This window comes from Maniola jurtina, chromosome 16 (assembly GCF_905333055.1).
Source record: "Maniola jurtina chromosome 16, ilManJurt1.1, whole genome shotgun sequence".
NCBI classification, from domain to species: domain Eukaryota; kingdom Metazoa; phylum Arthropoda; class Insecta; order Lepidoptera; family Nymphalidae; genus Maniola; species Maniola jurtina.
Genome location: NC_060044.1, coordinates 5,096,101 through 5,120,154, shown reverse-complemented (window position 1 = coordinate 5,120,154; position 24,054 = coordinate 5,096,101). Strand labels below are relative to the sequence as shown.

The 24,054-nt window shown below is 35.8% G+C and overlaps 1 protein-coding gene across 1 annotated transcript in view; it reads left to right on the top strand.

Annotated features, from left to right (window-relative positions):
- LOC123873201 (protein sprint) overlaps positions 1-24,054 on the top strand; it is a 347,503-nt gene that overhangs the window by 37,204 nt on the left and 286,245 nt on the right. Inside the window, exon 3 of the mRNA XM_045917922.1 lies at positions 10,349-10,419. Coding sequence (XP_045773878.1) covers positions 10,349-10,419 — 71 coding nt within the window. The remainder of the gene's footprint in view (positions 1-10,348; positions 10,420-24,054) is intronic.

Here is a 24,054-nt window from a genome sequence, read left to right as displayed (position 1 = left end):
CTTGGCATTTTGTCTGAGACTTGTGTTTAAAAAAATATAAGGCTCTAAAAAGTTGTCCTGATAAAAAGATAGCACTCTGTATATTTTTAAAAGCAATAAACCATTCTTTAAGCATTCTTGCAAGTGCATATAATGAATAACAAAACGATGTTTATTATATAAATTTGCCACCAATTTTTTGCTTTGATTTTGAGCAGGAGAATATTTTTCCGCAGCAAATGGTAGGTCTGAATGAGCATCATGAATATTATCCGGATAACATAAATCTACCTCGAGAATATATCCACACTGACTTTTTTTAGAAATGTTCCTTACATCAAAATTTTTAATTTCATTTTCATTTAAAAATTTAAAGTCACGCATTGGCATTTTTTGCATCATAGCAAAACCGTAAAGGTTGACACAGTCTAAATAAATTAAGTACGTACTTGACTCATTTTTATTGTAGGATGGTAAATATTTATTGTTTGCTTCAGCATATCTCAATGAACACTGGGCTAAACCACCTCGAATACCTTTTTCTAACATCTGATACATATCCACATCAGAAATCAAATCAAGCTCAACTTTAGTATATAACAACATTGCGTCCCAACTTAAAGATGGAGATGATACATAATAGCAGGGGTCTAAATTATAATAGTCTAAACTCATATTTCTGAACTTTTCAAAAACGTCGCATAGTAATAAGACATCGCATTGTAAGTATAAATCTGTATACTCTCCTAAGTTTTTTATACCAAAAGTTTTCCATATTTTTAAAGCGTGTTCGTAATCCTCAATGGAAATATTTTCACCTGTGAGTTTATTAAAAAAAATCGAATGTTTTGGTAACTTTGTTTCATTATATTTCTCCCATGCATCCATATAATCATAACAATAGACACCCTTTTTACAGGCCAAATTTAATAAGTGTTCATCCTTAATAAATACACGCATATGCTGAAAATCATTCGGATGAAGACTCTTTGCCAGTTTATCCAAACCCGAACTCAAAAAATTAAATGAATCGATAAACTTCAGTTGAGCAGCATTTGTTTTATCAATAGGTAAAAATTTTGTGAATGATATATATTTTTCTTTAGATTTTGGTATCAAGCTCGTTTTTCCGGTAATTTCTGATAATTCTTTAATAAATAAGTGGCAATCATAACCACTCAAGTTATGAAAAATGATCGGTATAAACGTACATTTTTTTGCATTTATGTTACAAGTGTTGTGAGCAGGGCCTCGGTATTTACCTGTAAAATGGTCATGATCCTTTACTATTATATCATATTTTTTAAACATTGTTTTACAGATGCAGCAAATTTTTGCTTCATTATATGAAGTCAACTCTTCGGTAGTAAGAGGAAACATTGGATTATTTGTATTTAAAATACCGTGCAATCTTTTTACATCTCGCGTAATGCTTTCAACAAATTTTTTACCACAGTTTGGTCCGCGATAGCTTACAAAGTCATTAAGCTCAGGTTTAGAATGGCAACATATGTAATAAGCGAAACAAGATGGTTCATGTGTTTGTATATCTTCAGTATAAAGAGATTTATTTTCGTTTGAATATTTACAAAGCAAGCTCTCAAAATCGCCATATATCACGATAGGAATTCTTTGAGTTCTCTCATAGTTTGAAAAATGCAACTTACTACCATCTTCTGGAAGTACAGTTTGTCTTTTAGCACAATCGTGATTGTGTAGTTTTTGTTCATTTGCGAAATATAAAAAACATTCATCACATAAAAATATTTTAGACTTGTGTTTTGTTAATTGCCTTCGCACAAGTCGGCCAAAGTCTTTAATCAAACAGTAATGGGCTTTGTCATTTTTAGTAATATATAATAAATTAACATGGGTAAGTTTTCGAGCTAAAGTCACATACAAAGGACCTGTAACTGTATTATTGGCTTCTAACCCATAAACATTTACACTAATAGTTGGATTGTTCTTCTCAAAGGTTTTAATATCTTCAATTCCCGGAGGAAATGTCATATTTCTTATGTCAAAAAGCAATGAATAATGAGGATATGATGAAACTCTATTGGAATTAAGTTTTGTAGGATACATTTTAGCAGCAATGCACCATAAAAAGCAACAATCATCGAAATTATGAATATTTAGACATGATTTTGTATTTCTTATATGTGATGGTAATGCCAAATATGATCCACCTTTCAGAGGATTATATTTATTAATATTTATCTCCAAATGACTGATAGAATCAATTGTCCAACCAGATTCTGACTGTTCGAATTCTGCGCATTTGCAAGTTAACTTTTGAGCACATTGTAATAAAAAATTATCAATATCAGTACTTTGGACTATAATACCATATTTAGTACTGAAAGATTTAATAGACTTTTCAAAATTTTTTGGTAAAATATACGAAACAAATAACTCAAAATTTACTTTAATGGCAGTGTGTTTCTTTAGAGATATATTTATGATCTCGCGTGTGGTTTTAAATATTTGTGAAAAAAAACTCTCTGGAACTAAAGTTGTAGAGGTCGGATTTACTTTGTAACTGACTATTCTGTTTCTAAAAGCCGTTTTTATAATTTGCACATTCTCATATCTAGATTGAAATAAACTATTAGATTTATGAGTATTTGTTCTGTTATGTGACGATATAGATGTTTTAACATAAAGGTTACACTCTTTGCAGAAAAACATTTTCAATTTCATAGAATTGCTTATCTTGTTTATCTATTTAGTATCTAGTTTCTCAGTTCTGGTTTTAATATTCTGCGTATAAAAAATCGGTAAGGAAATACAGCTAAATAATAAATCAAGCTATTGGCTAATAAACAGTAAACAGTTATTAATAGAATGGAAGTAATGCGATGTTTCGATATCAACATTCAAACATGTCAAGTATCTAGTTTGTATGGTTCTAGTTTCTCAGTTCTAGATTTTAAGTTTTGGATAGTTATGAGATGACTGTATTAAAATAAAGTAATCTAGTTATTTTCAGACAATGTGCAGACTTAGTAAGAGTATAAGGGCTGTAAGTATCACGTTATTAATATCCCAACTTCAAATCTTTCGATATGAACATTTAGACATTTTTATTTAATTTTATATGGTTCTAGTTTCATATGGTTCTAGTTTTTATGTTTCTAGTTTCATATGGTCTAGGCTTTGTATGGTCTAGGTTTTGTATGGTCTAGGCTTTGTATGATCTAGGCTTTGTATGGTCTAGGCTTTGTATGGTTTAGGCTTTGTAATTTCTGTAAAAAAAACACGTTAATTTAATTTTATATGGTTCTAGTTTCATATGGTTCTAGTTTTTATATTTCTAGTTTCATATGGTCTAGGCTTTGTATGGTCTAGGTTTTGTATGGTCTAGGCTTTGTATGATCTAGGCTTTGTATGGTCTAGGCTTTGTATGGTTTAGGCTTTGTAATTTCTGTAAAAAAAACACGTTAAAAAATATTTACAGGCACAAACATAAAGATAGTAATTTAATTGTCATACTTATTATATACAATATGTTGCAGATGAAATATTTTTTGAATTTATTTATGAAAATAATTTCTAAGATTTACAAAATTTAATTTACAAAATTTATCTTAGAAATTATTTTCATTTGCAGGGTATAAAATGGGCTGAATATTTTTTAGTTCAGCCTTACTATCATCAATTAATTTGGTGAGGGACTTCCATACCACCGAATTTAAATCAGTTGCAAGTTTTAGTGTGCAGATGGCATGCTTCCAACGCTCATTGTTCGCGAGTTTCTCCACTTCTTCAGAGTTGTAGACGCGCAGCTCGAAGTAGTAGCTGCCTTTCTTCGATGGGTCTGATTGGGATGTATACCCCGACGCAACGCGCCGACTGAGAAAACTTCTCAATTTCGCAGCGCGCACTGGCTTGCTAGTAGATTCATCCTGAAATTGAAAAATATTCAATTTAGTATCATCTGCGATAATTTCAACTCTCTACCTATTATGGTTCATGAGATAAAGCCCGCTGACAGACAGACGTCCGGGCGGACAGCGGTAGCTTAGTAATAGGATCCCACTGGTACCCTTCGGATATGATCCCTAACAAAATAATAACTTTAACAAACTATATTCATAAATTTATATACAGACCAATTGCCTAACAACATTCTTATTGGGAAGCCTTTTAAAAGCTTTAATCCAATAAAATATAAATAAGACAACTCACCTCAGATTCGGTAATAAACCTCCTCCGCTTAACAGATGGACTCGTAGGTGTATTTGGAGACGTTTCGGGTTCAGATTCCGATCCGCTCGATTCGAACGGATTCTTCGGAGCAGAAGAAGTCACCTCCTTTTTCTTGATCGTCTTCTTCCGCTTCACCTCACGTTTCTTCTTAAGAGACTTCGATGTTGATGGGGGCTGCACCAAAGCGATGGGGTCTTCGTCTTCGTCAAATGGATTGATGAAAGATGAAGAGGCCCTGAAAAACAATTTAAGTAACTATCAACATGAAAACTCCAAATAAAAATTCAATAGGTACCTAGTTGCTTAATTCAAAAATAAACATATAAAATAAAAATACTTACATACTTTATTTCGACTGTTGTTGTCGTCGTATCCAAAACTCGGAAAGAAAGGAATGGTGACGCTTAGGATCGACCTATTTATACGCTCGAATTCTAAAACCTCTTTCATAATAAACGAAATGGATTGAAATAAATTAGATTTAAACATTTGCGCATGTAACTTTAAACACTAAATCATCACAACATAAAACTTATATTTGCGAAAGTAATCAGACTAGATTTATACATTCGTATGAACACTGTCTTACGTATAAATTATTGCCGCATCAGCTATAGGTGTTCGATTTTGAAGCATGGAAGACGCTGTTGTTTATAGTTACGCAGTGAATTGAGATCTAACCGTAAAAGGAATGGTATGCGTCGGACTCGCGATAGTTAAAATGTTAAAAGGTTATACATTTTACTACTTTCCATAGGTAGGTATAAAATTTGTGAAAGGTCTAATAATATTTGCTCCTATTTGATGCTTCAATCTTCTTCCTTGCGAATTTGATTTAAAACTTGAGTGGAAATCCTTTAATTTTCGACGTCAAAAAATATCCTGGATCCGTCTCCAAGATGTGAATTGTCTGTGTATCAAATTTCGGCAAGATTCAGCCGTTAGTCTTTAGTTTAGACAGACGCCTTTTTGCATCACTAATCATACTTATTATAAATGCTAAAGTGTGTCTGTTTGTTTGTTTATTGGTTCGTCCTTCAATCACGTCGCAACGGAGCAACGAATCGACATGATTTTTCGTGGGTATAGTAAAAGAACTGGAGAGATATAGACAACTTTTTATCTCGGAAAATCATAGAGTTCCCGCAGGATTTAAAAACCTAAATCCATGCAGATGAAGTCGTGGGGGCATCAGTGAATTTATTATATTAGTACGCATTGTACGTATTTTTTTCGCCCATTAATCTCTATTTATCAAAGTATTTATAACAATCGAAATATATTTAAATAGCGGGAAATGTGTCTAAATTCATCATTAAAGAATTAATTTTCGATAAATAATAATGTATGATAAGCTTGCACACCTTACTAGAAATCTGCTATAATATATTTTTACTAATAAATCTTTATCCAAAATTCATTGTTTGTAGATCAGAATGGAGTTAATATATCCTAAATATCCTCGCTATGCAACTCAAATCGCAAGATTGCGAAGTTTTGATACCTGGCCTCAAGATTTAAATCAAAAACCTCAAGAAATGGCTGATGCTGGTTTTTTTTATACAGGAGATAGTGATCGCGTGATTTGTTACTTTTGTGATGGCAGGCTCAAAGACTGGGGCATCGAAGATCATCCATGGTCGGAGCACGCACGCTGGTTTCCGTCCTGTCCCTATGTTTTACTTGTGAAGGGTGAAACATACCTACAAAGTGATAGCAAAGATGTTTGTGGTGCATCAAAAGTATCTGAACAATTTGTAAATAACAATATAATAAGTTCTTTTGCAGACAGAAACATATTATGTGTTGAAAATATTAAAGAAACACTTTGCTGCAAAATTTGTCTTGTAGAAGAAGTAGCTGCGTGTTATATACCATGTGGTCATGCTATAACGTGTACTAAATGTGCTTTATCGTTGGATAAAATGTTATGTCCGATATGTGGAAAAGCAATCGTTAATGTAATACGAATATATTTCTGATGAGCTATAAACATTTAAAGAGTCTACCTTTATCCAACCTATTATAAGTATGCGCAAGCCTCGAATCAATCGATCGAAATTCATACTAATGAATACAGCAATGCCGGATCAAGCAGAAACACGATCAATATACAAAAATAATTTGAGCGCAACAAATCAAATGGTTAACTATGCGAGAGCAAACTTTTAGACGTAAAATTATCATGCATATGGGCTCGTTCGCATTTCTTATGAATGCCGCAGTCTCGTCGAACTCATCGTATTATATCATCCACTGTGCGGTGCGGGCGTATGATATAGGATCCGCAATAACTAGTCATTGAGGATTTTGTCTCACTGTTGATAGTGATTAATTGTTGCTTGGATTTAGGAATACTCCATTTATTTAATGTGTTGTTGTGGACAGTAGCCTACATTGGGGATCCTGTATCAAAATTCATGGGGATTTTGTATCACGGTGAGCGTAGCGAACGAGCGTTAGCGAGAGTGATCCAAAATCCCCATGGATTTTGATACAGGATCCCCAATTCAACACTACTCATGAACACGTTTTTCTTACACAATCGGGGGGCAGGTAGGCCCCAGATCGAAGCCTCTTTTCCGTAGGCGATGGCCGATGTCGCGCACGAAACAATTCGTCAGAAAAAAAAAAATGATTCTTTTACTATTGATGAAAAAAAAGTTACAGAAATCAATTTAAAATAGGACACAATACTATGCTACTTTATTGATATTTTATAGTGTGCAATATTATTTTTAACAACTACACATTTGAATTTTTATAGATCCCTTAACAAGATTAGGTCTATAATAATTTATCGTATAGACCTAAGGGTTGATATAGAAAAGTGTAACTTTGTAGGAGCTGTAACGAAACGCATTATTCATAAACGCGCGGGTGTTCAACCAGTCTCGAGGGACGCGCAGTTTAATGTCGACATTTGCATATTGCAGGATATGCTGCTTTTACAGAAGCCATAATATTTTCTTAAATTAGTAAAAATATAGTCTTTTAATAAAAACAGATAAAATTATGCAAACTGTTATTAGAAAAGGAAGACAGATGATGATACTGATGATAACTGATAGGATAACACAAAAACGCAATTAAATAAATTTATAAGTCATGCATTTGTAAAAGTTCGCAATGAATTGTAAGCAAGGCTTTGATCTTGATGTTGCTGAAAACCTACTAAAATATGACATAGATATAATAATATTTGATCATATTTTATCTTCAAATTTTGTATATCTGCTCTACTAGATAAAATATCGTCTCATAACATTAAACGCTATGAAGAAATATAATAAGTTGAGCGTCAACCGTCCCGGCAGCAACATTACGGGACACTTCCAAACAATTAGACGGGCCTCGTTAGCTTTATGCGAATTTTTGAAGCACTCTTTCGACTTCTATGCACTTTATGAGTTCTTTAAGAGTGGATAATTATGTGCAGAGAGGACTGAGTTTAGGGGAACGAGATAATTCTGGAAGAGCTAAAGTTATATAACAATGGCCCAAAATAAATTTTGTGTGGAAATAGTTTTGAGAACATAATATCGTGATGAGATTTTATATGACGACTACGACTCTATAAAATTTTGAAGCTGGTACCTGCTACAGAATTGTACACAGTTGTCCAGAGAGTTTATAATATCCTTAAGATGTAAAAGGTTCCGTTAAAAAAATTTGTACACAGCTGTATAATATGTCTAAACTTTTTAGTAGAACTTAGATATTATGTTTCTTATCTTACGTTCTATTGGTAAGATAAGAAATAATAAGTATCTACCTAATATTAAAAACTTATTTGGTAGATATATATAGGTAGGTAGGTACCTACCCATAACAAAAACTAATGTTAAAGTGTAATATCCCGTGATAAGTATAATTTAGACTATAATTTCGAGTGCATTAACGGTCTTCCTGTAGAGTTGTGTTATTGTTTCGTTCCCTTGGCAACGGTGAGGTGTGTATACACCAAGGCCATTGACCTATATAGGGATAATGGAATATTAAATGCGGCTACAAAGTACAAAATAGTCCATTAACAAAGCCTGCACTAGCTTTTAGCTGCGGTTTCAAGCGTACGTAAAATTCAATTTTCGTGTATAAATTTTCAGCTGAACAGCAAGCTATAATAGCACCTATATGTATATACTTACTATAGCCGTCATAGTAACATCTTTTTTACTCCATTAGTCTCCATTCACCACACGAGCATCTGATGTTAAGTGATTACCGTTGACCATTAAAATCTGCAGAACATCAAGTAGGTATCTAAGTATATAATAGAATAGTTTTTACAATTTTAATGTGCGTGGTATAAATGACTTTCCCTGCTCATATCTTCTTATTTATTTTTTAAAAAGTACGTTACCACAGAAAAAATGGAAAGTACATAAATAATATTTAACAATACATATATCACTCGTTTCAAACCGTGAAGGACAACATCGTGAGGAAACTTGCACGCACATCTGAGACCTCTATATAACGTTATCAGTATCACAGATTGGTGAAGTCTGTCAATGTGCACTTTGCCAGCGTGATCTAAACCCTTCTTATTCTGAGAGGCGAACCGTGCTCAGTAGTAGAAACGTAGAATATAATACAAAGGTTTTTTATTCAAATAAACTTTTAAAAGTACAATTATTGTTTTTAAATGGTCAAAAGTATCTCCGAGTGGTTCGGAAAGCCTTTCCTACCGAGAGGAGTTCGCAAGGAACGCGGGCGTGGCTCGTCAAATGGGTTGACACTTGACATGATGAAAATGATAATTACATGTCTACAGCCAGAGGCGTGCAGTTCATAGAGGCACAAAAAATGCTTACCTAAGTTAAAATAGCTTCGTGCTCTTTTTTCGTGATTTGTCATCAAGATATTCAATAAATAGGTAATTTAACTAAGTAATGCCTACCCTAGCTTCAAATCCTGCGCACGCCACTGTCTACAGCATACTTATATATTATGTACTAATATTATAGACGACATCATAGTGTAGCACGCTAAGGTTACAAATGCCTACTTTACACTCTTCAGTTGAAAGCATTAGTCACTGTCGTAACAGGAAGTGTAAAATGTATATCGCCATATCTCGGCAGATTCATTTGGCACGTATCAACGTATACGATGGAATTATGGTAATTTGTCCTACAAGTGTAGGGGCGTGCTAATAAAGGACCAAAAACACGTGGGGCGTTGATGACTGCTCGGATTTTTTATTTGAGAAACTTTTTATTCCCGCGGCAAGCCTCGTCTGCAAACTAAGCAAATAACTAACTTCGTTACATACGGGTTTGGAAATTCGTAAATATGGCATTTTTAAAGGTTTTTAACTGAATCTTGTTATGGTATGGTACCCTAAAACCACCAATGTTTCACACATTGGTGGTTTTAGGGTACCGTATGTCCGAACGATAAAACCGAACCGTTATAGAATCACTGTCTGTCATAACCAATTTGCTCTGAATCTACTCCACTGATTAAGTTGTTCACGCGTGATCCAAACACATTTTACGAGTTAGTAGCATAAATAAAGAATTTCGAATATGGGATAACTTTTTAACTCATTATCAGTTGAAATAAACCCTACTATTGCTTATTGGATACATAAGAACTTATACAGTAGATTTTTTTCGATATCCGATGAAATGAAACCCAAAAGATAGGAAGAGGGTTTTAAGTGACTAAAATTATTATTTAGGTAAGTCGATCATTTTGTTGGTCATTCGCAAAGGCTGTATGTTTCTCCGTTCAGCGAGAGCAAACAAACTGAACCTGCGACTGTGGTGAACAAGGTTTAACTCATTTCCCCTACGATTCCAATATGTGCTCGGGGGTGAATAGAAAATCGAACATGCCCAGCTATGGCGGGGATTATCCACAATTAACTGGAAAATTTTCATTTTGCTCTTTTGTTAAACAAACTATGTTTTGATTATATTTTATACATACCAAAGAAGAGAACTGGGTATTGTGGCTAATTCAGTTATCTCCAAACTATACTAAAACGACAGGTCTAAAGGTTTTCCCTTTTATATTCCTCAATGTAACAAAAGATAGTACTAGATTTAGACCTAGCAATTGAGCATCACTAAGTAGATATAATCTGTTTTTAGCCTTCCTCATTGAAGTAATTTTTTTTTTAACTATAAGTATTTCATTTTTTCAGTTGCTGACTTCGCTGTCTACGGACTTAGAAGAAATGCTCTGCGAAATCTACGACGATGAAAACATTGCCAGGTATGTAGAGTGCCGGGCGAGTTTCCATCCCTATGTCGCCAAAATTCCTTCTACGCGCATGAAACGCTTTGTGTCATCATTCGTTATACGCATGGGTAGGGTTTGGAATACTCTTCCGAGATCAGTGTTTCCTACAAATCCAGGTATTTAAAACAAGAGTGGATAAATAAACACCTTCTAGATAAACGTGTCCTATCTTAGGCCACATCATCACTTCATATATTGTGTAGCTATATGTATACTGATATAATATATATAATACTGAAAGAATTTTCAAGTACATCCAAACTTACAAACTTTACGTCTTTATAATGTTAGTTACTTATTATAATATAAGGAAATCACGTTACGAATGGAACGATGCGCATAGTCGATGCAAATCGAATTATAGACGATCTTGAACGTCTGCCATTGAACGCCATCCAAAAGCCTTTGATACGTATAGTGTCTACCCCTTTGAATATTAATAAAGTTACCTATCTAAAGAGTAAAATAATATGGTAATGTAGGTAGTAGGTACTTTAAATAGACATGTATGTATGTAGCATAGACAGATATTTATAGCATTAGACACGTGAAGGCACGGAACCCTTCTTGTGCGAATCCGACTCGCACTTGGTTATTTTTTAATTCGATTACAAGTTGACTTTGACTATTGAAGATGTCTGTGTGTAAATTTAACAAATGTTGGCAAAGGATAGCTTTCGTCTAGATTTTGTGTTCCTAGAGGATGAATGGTCTGCTCCAAAGTCTATTTTCCCCACAATACAAAACCATCCAAATAAGCAACTCCCAAAACAATATCGCGTACAGTAAAAAACCATCTTTATGTTTTCACATAAAATCTCCCGTAACTCCGGTTTTTCGAATAAAAATCTACGCAAACATTCCCAACATACCATAACATTATGCGACCGGTGCGAATTATCATAACCAAGTAATATCACACGGAGGTAAAATGTACTCGGAATGTTCTAACTTCTGTAGCACCAGTATTTTTTGGATAGGGATATTTAAATGCGTTTTGAAAAAAAAAACCTATCATAAACAACGTTGATATTATATATCGTATGTAATTCATGCTCGGTGAGGAGATAGAAGATAAAAACGCATGACAGTAGAAGAATAACTCATCTCTCGCTCTACAAAACATGAGCCAATCCAAGTGTCCTGTTTAGATACATCTATCTAAGTAAATCTTCTTTCTTTTTAGGGTTCCGTACCTGAACGGTGCCAACGGGAGCCTATTACCTTATTAATAGGACTCCGTTGTCCATCAGTCCGTCCGTCTGTCTGTCAGCGGGCTGTATCTCGTGACCCGTAATAAGTAGAGACCTGAAATTTTCACATAATGTGTATTTCTATTAACGTTATAACAACAAATACTAAACATTTCAAGATTACCGCCATGAAAATTTAAAAAAAAATTAAGTAAAGTGTTATTTCTTATAATTATTATGATGGTACGGAACCCTTTCTCTTCCCAACTCGCACTTGACCGATTTTTACATAGTACGTTATTATTGGATTACATTATTTTTGAGTTAGTTTCGCTGAGTTACAAAAACATATTAGCAGATTTAATTTATTTAAGTGGGTACTACTACTATTCTACTAAGTACTATTTACTATTTAAAAAAATATAATCTTTTATTACATAATCAAAAAAATCAAAATCAATTTTTTATATTGAATCAAACTTTTACAAGTTGTAAGCACTTTTAAATCGTCAAATGCGATTCTAAAGTACTTGTAAACTTTATCTACCTATACGTAGATAAAGTTATCTGCATAGGTAACTTTAACTGGGGTAAATCGTCTCATATCATAATATGTATTTGACCGCGTCAAATACATATTATGACATGGAAACAATAAAAATATTAAACTTTGACAGTATTTATTCATCCAAGACTTTGACAAAGTTTTGAAACTTAATTTCTCTTGCGTTGCGAAACCTACCAACAAACCTGTCCTGTCAAAAACAACGGAACACGTCCAAAACAGAGACCCAAAGTTCGGAACAAAGCATTATGAATAATGAAATACGCCCTATAAAGCAGCGCTCCCTACTCGTTGTAGGTACATCCAGAGCGTGTACTTTAAAATTTGCGGTAAAATCGTCGGCGGGGGTGTCGCGAGTAAAAAACGGGAGCGCAAAGTGTTTTTTACGGCTTTAATACGAGTTTATTAAAATATTTAAAGCGAAACTTTAGCAGGAATTTCCCAAAAGACACTCGCAAAGGTCCCCCGACCCTCGGATATGGAAGTTTTAGCGATCCGGTGTGGAAATGATAAATTAAAAGAGGCGAATGAGAGACGTCAGCAAGAGTCGTCCAAAAGAGGTTTCTGATTTTTTCCCTTTGATACTTTTAAACGTTTAATTTTTTATTAAAGTATTTTCTTTAATGTTGTACCTATACGCGGGCGATTAGCCACCGTCGTCGCGTCAGCTAGATATGAATACGAATTCAGATGCTAGATTCCTCTGTTGAAGGTTCAATTCATACACATGGTGTTGTCTTAAGAGGAATGCACTAAAAAACAAACTACGAGTGTATGGAGTAAGTGACAGTCCTGTTAATTTGAGAAATTATGCACCTTTGCACGCTGCATCATTTGTCAAAACATTATGATCCTTGTATGTTTATCGATTGCAATTTTTGTGTTTGTCAGCAGCTTATATTGTAATTTTATAATCTACTAGAGGGTGCCCGCGACTTCGTCCGCATGGATTTAGGTTTTTAAAGATCCCCTGGGAACTGTTTGATTTTCCGGGATAAAAAGTTGCCTATGTCAATTACATGGACGCAAGCTACCTTGGTACTACATTTCATACAAATTGGTTAAGCGGATGGATCTTTAGGAATCCCGTGGGAACTCTTTGATTTTCCGGGATAGAAAGTAACCTTTGTCTGTCCCAAGGATATAAGCTAACTCTATACCTTTCGTCAGAATCGGTTAAACTGTTGGGCCGTGAAAAGGTAGCAGACAGACAGATAGACAGACAGACAGACAGACGGACAGACAGACAGACACACTTTCGCATTTATAATATTAGTATGGATTCAGATCTACTAATCTGCTCTTGGCCAGCATGGTAGACACTAGACTATGGCCATAGCCTCGAACCTGAATAGATTCTTCATCACTATCATGATCAACCCAAAGCCGGCGCCGCGTTGGGTTGATTATGATAACAATTAATTAATCTATTCAGATTCAATCCATTGACTGTATAATATTAATAGCAGGTAGGTAAAGGTTTAAATAATTAAGATTGTAGAGAAAAATATATAAATATGATTATACCTCATTGCTTCGTCCTTTGAGATTAGGTATACATTGTAGTAATACGTCAAAGTATTGCCTTTCTACCACTTGTTTGAAAGCAGAAAATCTGCACTTCTATTTTTTGTATTTTTTGTTGGTACCACTGGAGCGTTCCCATCTCATTCGCGTTTTAGTGCCTCGCCGATCACCACGTTATTCAAGTTTTAAAAAACGTTACAAAAGCGTAGTCACCAAAACGATAGTGATTTATTTATTTATTTATTTGTTACATATTTTTATGTTATAAGGTTTTATTATAATAGTGTCTGGTGATATGATATCACTATGCAATTAATGTTTTGTGCATTGCGATGTTACCTTGACATATGACAACATGGCGATGTTACTTTCACGTGATTTGGAATTCCGGACCATAAGGTATTTCAGTGAAGACGTGTTACCTAATTCTAAACATATTATGAATAGCTTCTGGGACTGTTTACGAATCAAACTAGTGATATGATATATATGATACGTCACTTGGAATCCCGAAATAAAAAGGTATTTACAGTGAAATGTTGCCTACTTCTAAGGATATTGTGAAAATTTGCTAGGATTATTTCCATATCACACTAATAAAATACGACATTACTTTCCTATTGTGTTGTGTACATCTTGTGGGGATGTGACCTTCACATCAATTAGAATCCCGGAACATGAAGGTGTTTACAGTGAAATGTTATTTATTTCTTAGGATATTGTGAATAGTTGCAAGGACTATTTCCGTATCACACTGAGAATATGACATCACTTTCCTATTGTGTTGTGTACATCTTGTGGGGATGTGACCTTCACGTTAATTGGAATCCCGGAACATGAAGGTATTTAACAGTGAAATGCTGATATTGTGAATAGTTGCTAGAACTATTTCCGTATCACACTGGTGATGATATGACATCACTTTCCAATAGTGCTGTGTACATCTCATGGGGATGTAACCTTCACGTCATTTGGAAGCCCAGACCATGAAGGTATTTACAGTAAAACATTACCTATTACTAATGATATTGTGAATAGTTATTAGGACTATTTCCGTATCAGACTAATGGAATGATATCAATTTCCAATCGGTGTTGTGTACATCTCATGGGGATGTTACCTTCACATCATTTGGAATTCCGAAAGCTTTGAAAATATTATCGTGATGGAATACATTTAAAAAGGAATATTATTACCTTTACTTTGATTATTATTTGTGAATGAAATGTGTCTACATGAATCATGAGATATCAAGTGCTATTATCGAGTAAAAATGAGATCATTTGAGATTTACACATATTAAATACCTTCTTCATACCTTCATATAGTTTATACATTTATGTTGCGGTCTTCTAATAAGGATGTACCCTTTCGCTACTGATAGAAAAGTTAAGGGTAGATGGTTTAAAATACCATTGTACAGACGGATTACAACTCGAACCTGAGTTAGTGCCAATGATTGTTGTCGAAACGCAGCCAAGCACGTCAACCATAAAATTAAGCCATCGTCAAGAAAAAACTAGTCTTCGCTTCGCTTTATCGGATATGCTCATGAGGAAGCTCTCACTCATTTTTTCTCTTTAGAATAAAGTGATCAGTCCGTAAATTAATTATTATTAAAGATCCAGCCAGACTGATGTGCGATACCCAGCACAACGAATCTATGACAAGAAAAAACTTCATATTCTTTTTTAATAAAGAAAAATATTAAAGATCAGCTCATACAGAAATAGACTGTGTCTTATACAGCGTGAAGCTAGCCGATACATTCGGGCTTGTAATATTATGATCCGGTGCCAAGATATGAATAATCCCACCCGCAAGAAAACCTCCTGCAACGCAGAAGCCGACACCGGCTCCTATCCAGACTTTAAACCAGGAGCATCCGCTCCCGGCAATACAACAAGCGGGAGCAACGATTATATACGAAGTACGAACCCACGAAGTCACCGCGCTCACGGCAGCTGTGACAGTCGCCGCGCCGCTGGCTCTGGCAGTGTCACCGGGGACCCTCGTCGCTGCACCCGGTACGTTCCGCAGGAACGTTCATTCTACTTTTAGGACTAATGGCAATTAATTTATGACCCAGTCATACTATTGTGGGTAAGAGGATACGGGATTCCATTTCTAAAACCAGTATCTTAATCTCACGACCCAGCATGTCTCCTATCATCTGAATATAATATCATAGACTTTATGTTTAGTGAAGTTATACTTATCACAATGTGATTCGTGTGAAGGATCGTTTCCTTCTTTTCATTTTTTATTATAAATCCAATGGAAATAACAGACTTATAATAAGTCAAAAATTATTAAACGAAAAATTCTTAAAGTGGGTGCTTACATAACAACATTAAGGTCAATTACAACTACATCAATGAATAGTTGGATGGCCACGTTAGATTTATTTCTTAGGAGTTATAAAAGATTTTACTACCTATCTATAGAAAGTATCTACGATTTAAAATGAACGAGAATTATTCCAATTTAATGGTTTACTATTTTGGTCTGAATATACTTTCCGCCTCTCGTCTTTACAAAACTACGAGTACTAAAGCCGGTGATTTATGTATTTACTCAGATTTTTGGGTTACTTGTCAACTAGGTATATACATAACATATATTTACAAGATATAGTTGATTTTTAAAAGTTATCAGGGTTATCTAAAATTATTTTACAAACAATAAATACTTTAGAGTTCTTAAGATTTATCATCAATGTAAAAAAGAGCTGTACAGCCCGAGTACCTACTGTGCGCAAATATTGCAATTACCTGATTAAAAAAAATAAAAAAATACGTTGACCCGTCTGAAGAAAAATGATATTTAATCAATCAAGAGCTAAATTTACATACAAAACTCGTTGTTAATGACTTACTGCGACTTACCCGCGATTTAGTAAGTAGATACGGTACACCTACAAAAACGGACAGAAAGATGTTTTAAATATCTTGTTGTGTAATGCAAATCACTAAGATAGCTCAGCATTGACACATCAGCATTCAGCACAGTCTTTGCAGGATTATTTACATAATGGTAAAAATCTATCGAAGTGACAGTCAATCCTATTTGACAAAATAGACTGTCTAGAATTATTATTTTTTTTTCGGATGCTAACGATATAGGGTAGGGGCGACACGTTGTGAGAAGACCACCGATGGCCAGTGGATTCTGAGTTTAGCTTTGAATCTGTCAAACATATGAAGTAGCTAAAATTACTGACCTTTTTTTTTGGACTTTCAGGTTTTCAGAAAATGGAATCTATAAAAAAAAAAAAAAGGCATTTTATTGCGTACGACAATAAAGTGCTCTCTTTCCTATTATACTATATATAGCTCGATTACCACTGACTCACTGACTGACTCATTGACATAATTGTTCTCCTAGAAAGAGACGGAAAATGATATAATGATGTAGGGGAGTTGTGTTCGGTTTCGGGAACCCTCTGGGGAAAAATTATGACATTTCAGAAAAACAAGATGGCGGCCGTCGTGATTTTTGCAGCTCCGTTGTTTTCCAACCGATTTTGTTTAAACTCGCAACTGTTTAGGAAAGTAGTAAACGGTTAATAGAAAAGGTAGAAAAAATTGGAAAAACAAAATGGCGGCCGAGCTGGAGCGTTTTCAAAATTTTCATTTTTCGATCCCTAACCGCGGCGCCACAGATCCGAAACGGGAAATCGAAACTTATAATTTTTTTCTGGTTTCGCCCACGATTATCCTTAATTTTGACGAAATGGGGGTAGTTTTAAAAATTCAAGATGGCGGCTGTCGTGGCGGCCGTTTTGTTCGAGGTACGAAAAAACGCAATTTTAAAAGTTAAATATCTCAAAGTTGACAACATCGGAGCGATTCGGCTTCTATGAAGCGGTTGTACGTATAGGCTCGAGGTATAGATTGGAGGAAAAAAATTACCCCATTTTTTGGGGAAATTTCAAGATTTTCGGGAAATTGAAAAAAATCGAAATACGGACTTTTCGCAAAATCCGAGTATGAGCGATTATGTGTTTTGCTTGTACAAATGACATTTCGGTATTTTTGTCGCCGGAGACTGGCAACACTGGAATTTATCAAAAAAAAAGTGATTTTCGACACGGTCTTTTTCACGGTATCCCCTTTCGCGTGGGTGCGAGCGAGAGGCAAGATTGAAACGTCATCGGGAGCGGTATATCCTGTAGTTAATAGGAAAATTATGAAACCGTGTAAAATCTTTCTGTGAAACGAGCTGGCGGCCATTTTGTATTTTTTTTAATTTTTCGAAATTTTGATCACGTTTTTGAGGCAGTTGGCAACATTTTGGAAAGTCAGTATGTATGAATCGATTGTGTATCTCGGCTGGCAGTATGGAGATATGCAACCGGTGTTGCCAGTTTTGGGGAGATTTTCGAGATTTTCAACTAAGAAACTCCTGTAAAATTTTGTATGAAAAATTTTTTTTTCACTGATGGTGTCGTATAGAAAACAAAAAGTTAGTAAGCCAAAATTATGGAGAGAGCTGATGATTGAGGGTTTCGGAGACGGGTGGAGGGCCCGCTTAAGGTATTGAAGATAGGTGGGGGGTGCTCGAGCAAATGTCATTCATGACGTCATCCAATTGCCAAAAAGCTGAAAAAAAATTCAAAATGGCGAAGAAAAGATGGCCGCCATACAAATTTCGCTGGTGTCCAGCTCGGAGGGTATAAAAGATGGAAGTGAGGTTTCTTGGCAAGAGATGATCAGGATCCGAAGGTCTACTCGATGAATAGAAAAAAAATCCAAAATGGCGGAATTTTTTTTTCCATACATTTTGTATGGCGAATATTGAATGCCTCATTCTCCTAGAAAGAGACAGAAAACGATACATTGATGTATGGGAGATATGTTCGGATGCGCGATATGAGTAGGGGAAAATTATGATATTTCAGAAAAACAAGATGGCGGCCTATATGATTTTTGCAACTCTATTGTTTTTCGACCGATTTCGTTGAAACTCGCAATCTTGGAAGAAAGTAGTAAACGATTAATGGAAATAGTGGAAAAATTTGGAAAAACAAGATGGCCGCCGTACAAATTTCGTCGGTGTCTATCTCGGAGGCTATAAAAGATGGAAGAGTGGTTTCTTGGCAAAAGATGATCAGGGTCCGAAGGTCTACTCGGTGGAACAAACTTTGCATGCTCGCGGACCACTTTAGTGGTCCGCGCACCCACGCACCCTACTTTATTAACCTCAACTACCCCTTTTTTACAAAAAATGATATGGATGTCGTTTTCAGAGTTTTCCAGCGTGCTAATTTTGATAACGACATTTATTTTAAAATCCAAGATGGCGGACATGCACTTTTAAAGAATTTAATTGATATAGGTGTCGTTTTATGGGGTTTTCGGGGTAATCTGTGTATCTTAATAAAAAAAATCGGTTTAATACAATATAGTAAAACCTAACCACGTCACGCGAGCTGCTTTAGCAGCTCGCGCACCGAGCAAAACACTAGTTATACTATATATAGCTCAATTACCACTGACTCACTGACTCACTCATTGACATAATTGTTCTCCTAGAAAGAGAAGGAAAATGATATAGTGATGTAGGGGAGTTCTGTTTGGTTTCGGGAACCCTCTGGGGAAAAATTATGACATTTCAGAAAAACAAGATGGCGGCCGACGTGATTTTTGCTGCTCCGTTGTTTTCCAACCGATTTTGTTGAATTTTGCAATCTTTGAAGAAAATAGTAAACGATTAATGGGAAATGTCGAAAAAATTGAAAAAACAAGATGGCGGCTGAACCGTAGCGTTTTCAAAATTTTGATTTTTCGACCCCGAACCGCGGCGCCACAGATCCGAAACGGGAAATTGAAACTTATAATTTTTTTCTGGTTTCGTCTACGATTATCCTTAATTTTGACGGAATGGGGGTAGTTTTTAAAAATTCAAGATGGCGGCTGTCGTGGCGGCCATTATGTTAGAGGTACGAAAAAACGCAATTTTAAAAGTTAAATATCCCAAGGTTTACAACATCGGAGCGATTCGGCTTCTATGAAGCGATTGTACGTATAGGCTCGAGGTATAGATTGGAGGAAAAAAATTACCCCATTTTTTGGGGAAATTTCAAGATTTTCGGGAAATTGAAAAAAATCGAAATACGGACTTTTCGCAAAATCCGAGTATGATAGATTATGTGTTTTGATCATACAAATGACATTTCGGTATTTTTGTCGCCGGAGACTGGCAACACTGGAATTTATCAAAGAAAAAGTGATTTTCGACGTGGTCTTTTTTTAGGAGCGATCGTTTCGCGTGGGTGCGAGCGAGAGGAGAGATTGAAACATCATCGGGAGCGGTATATCCTGTAGTTATTGGAAAAGTTGTTTTACGATGTAATTTATTTCTGCAAAACGAGTTGGCGGCCATTTTGTATTTTTTTTAATTTTTCAAAATTTTGATCACGTTTTTGAGGCAGTTGGCAACATTTTGGAAAGTCGATATGTATGAATCGATTGTGTGACTCAGCCGGCAATATCGAAATATAGTAACGGTGTTGCCACTTTTGGGGAGATTTTCGAGATTTTCAACTAAGAAACTCCTGTAAAATTTTGTATGAAAAATTTTTTTTTCACTGATGGTGTCGTATAGAAAACAAAAAGTTAGTAAGCCAAAATTATGGAGAGAGCTGATGATTGAGGGTTTCGGAGACGGGTGGAAGGCCCGCTTAAGGTATTGAAGATAGGTTGGGGGTGCTCGAGCAAATGTCATTCATGACGTCATCCAATTGCCAAATAGCTGGAAAAAAATTCAAAATGGCGAAGAAAAGATGGCCGCCATACAAATTTCGCCGGTGTCCAGCTCGGAGGGAATAAAAGATGGAAGTGTGGTTTCTGGGAAGAAGATGATCAGGATCTGAAGGTCTACTCGATGAATAGAAAAAAAAATCAAAATGGCGGATTTTTTTTTTCCCATAGAAAGTGTATGGCGAATATTGAATGTCTCATTCTCCTAGAAAGAGCCGGAAAACGATACGATAATGTAGGGGAGATGTGTTCGGGTGGGGGAGGCGAGTAGGGAAAAATTATGACATTTCAGAAAAACAAGATGGCGGCCTATATGATTTTTGCAACTCTTTTGTTTTCCAACCGATTTCGTTGAAACTCGCAATCTTTGAAGAATGTAGTAAACGATTAATAGAAAAAGTGGAAAATTTTGAAAAAACAAGATGGCCGCCGTACAAATTTCGTCGGTGTATATCTCGGAGGATATAAAAGATGGAAGAGTGGTTTCTTGGCAAAAGATGATCAGGGTCCGAAGGTCTACTCGGTGAAACAAACACTGCATGCTCGCGGACCACTTTAGTGGTCCGCGCACCCACGCACCCTACTAAATTATTATCCTAATTTACAAAAAATAATATGGATATCGTTTTCAGGGTTTCCAGGGTGCTGATTTTGATAATGACATTTATTTTCAAATCCAAGATGGCGGACTTACATTTTCTACAAAAAATAGAAATGCCTGTCATTTTATGGGGTTTTTCGGGGTGAATTATCTTAATAAATCAATTTGGTTTTATATAATAAAGTTAACCTTACCACGTCACGTGAGCTGCTTTAGCAGCTCGCGCACCGAGCAAAAACTAGTTATTATTATTATACTATATATAGCTCGATTACCACTCACTGACTGACTGACTCATTGACATAATTGTTCTCCTAGAAGGAGACGGAAAATGATATAATAATGTGGGGGAGTTGTGTTTGGTTTCGGGAACCCTCTGGGGAAAAATTATGACATTTCGGAAAAACAAGATGGCGGCCGACGTGATTTTTGCAGCTCTTTTGTATTCCAACCGATTTCGTTGAGTTTTGCAAACTTTGAAGAAAGTAGTAAACGGTTAACAGAAAATGGGGAAAAAATTGGAAAAACAAGATGGCGGCCGAGCCGGAGCGTTTTCAAAATTTTCATTTTTCGACCCCGAACCGCGGCGCCACAGATCCGAAACGGGAAATTGAAACTTATAATTTTTTTCTGGTTTCGCCCACGATTATCCTTAATTTTGACGGAATGGGGGTAGTTTTTAAAAATTCAAGATGGCGGCTGTCGTGGCGGCCATTATGTTAGAGGTACGAAAAAACGCAATTTTTAAAGTTAAATATCCCAAGGTTGACAACATCGGAGCGATTCGGCTTCTATGAAGCGATTGTACGTATAGGCTCGAGGTATAGATTGGAGGAAAAAAATTACCCCATTTTTTGGGGAAATTTCAAGATTTTCGGGAAATTGAAAAAAATCGAAATACGGACTTTTCGCAAAATCCGAGTATGAGCGATTATGTGTTTTGATCATACAAATGACATTTCGGTATTTTTGTCGCCGGAGACTGGCAACACTGGAATTTATCAAAGAAAAAGTGATTTTCGACACGGTCTTTTTCACGGTATCCCCTTTCGCGTGGGTGCGAGCGAGATGAGAGATTGAAACGTTATCGGGAGCGGTATATCCTGTAGTTAATAGGAAAATTATGAAACAGTGTAAAATCTTTCTGTGAAACGAGTTGGCGGCCATTTTGTATTTTTTTTAATTTTTCGAAATTTTGACCACGTTTTTGAAGCAGTTGGCAACATTTTGGAAAGTCGACATGTATCAATCGATTGTGTGACTCAACCAGCAGTATCGAAATATGTAAATGGTGTTGCCACATTTGGGGAGTTTTTCGAAATTTTCCCCAAAAACTCCTCCTGTAAAATTTTGTATGAAAATTTTTTTTCCACTGATGGTTTCGTATAGAAAATTTAAAAAAAATCGAGGAAAAATTTGGAAATAGCTGATGATCGAGGATGTCGGAGACGGGTGAAGGGTCCGCTCAAGGTATTGAAGATAGGTGTGGGGTGCTCGACCAAATGTCATTCATGACATCATCCAATTGCCAAAAAGCTGAAAAAAAATTCAAAATGGCGAAGAAAAGATGGCCGCCATACAAATTTCGCCGGCGTCCAGCTCGGAGGGTATAAAAGATGGAGGTGCGGTTTCTTGGAAAAAGAGGATCAGGATTCAAAGGTCTACTCGATGAATAGAAAAAAAATTCAAAATGGCGGAATTTATTTTCCCATACATTTTGTATGGCGAATATTAAATGTCTCATTCTCGTAGAAAGAGAGAGAAAACGATACAATGATATTCGGGAGATATGTTTTGGTTCGCGATATGAGTAGGGAAAAATTATGACATTTCAGAAAAACAAGATGGCGGCCTATATGATTTTTGCAACTCTTTTGTTTTCCAACCGATTTCGTTGAAACTCGCAATCTTTAAAGAATATAGTAAACGATTAATAGAAAAAGTGGAAAATTTTGGAAAAACAAGATGGCCGCCGTACAAATTTCGTCGGTGTCTATCTCGGAGGCTATAAAAGATGGAAGAGTGGTTTCTTGGCAAAAGATGATCAGGGTCCGAAGGTCTACTCGGTGAAACAAACTCTGCATGCTCGCGGACCACTTTAGTGGTCCGCGCACCCACGCACCCTACTAAATTATTATCCTAATTTACAAAAAAATAATATGGATATCGTTTTTAGGGTTTTCCAGGGTGCTGATTTTGATAATGACATTTATTTTCAAATCCAAGATGGCGGACATGCATTTATTAAGGAAATCGATATGGGTGTCGTTTTATTGTGTGGCGAAGAAAAGATGGCCGCCATACAAATTTCGCCGGTGTCCAGCTCGGAGGGTATAAAAGATGGAAGTGTGGTTTCTTGGCAAGAGATGATCAGAGTCCGAAGGTCTACTCGATGAATAGAAAAAAAATTCAAAATGGCGGAATTTATTTTCCCCATAGAAAATGTATGGCGAATATTGAATGTCTCATTCTCCTAGAAAGAGACGGATAACGATACAATAATGTAGGGGAGATATGTTTTGGTGCGCGATATGAGTAGGGAAAAATAATGACATTTCAGAAAAACAAGATGGCGGCCTATATGATTTTTGCAACTCTTTTGTTTTCCAACCGATTTCGTTCAAACTCGCAATCTTTAAAGAGTGTAGTAAACGATTAATAGAAAAAGTCTATGGATATCGTTTTTAGGGTTTTCCAGGGTGCTGATTTTGATAATGACATTTATTTTCAAATCCAAGATGGCGGACATGCATTTATTAAGGAAATCGATATGGGTGTCGTTTTATTGTGTGGCGAAGAAAAGATGGCCGCCATACAAATTTCGCCGGTGTCCAGCTCGGAGGGTATAAAAGATGGAAGACTGGTTTCTCGGCAAAAGATGATCAGGATCCGAAGGTCTACTCGGTGGAACAAACTCTGCATGCTCGCGGACCACTTTAGTGGTCCGCGCACCCACGC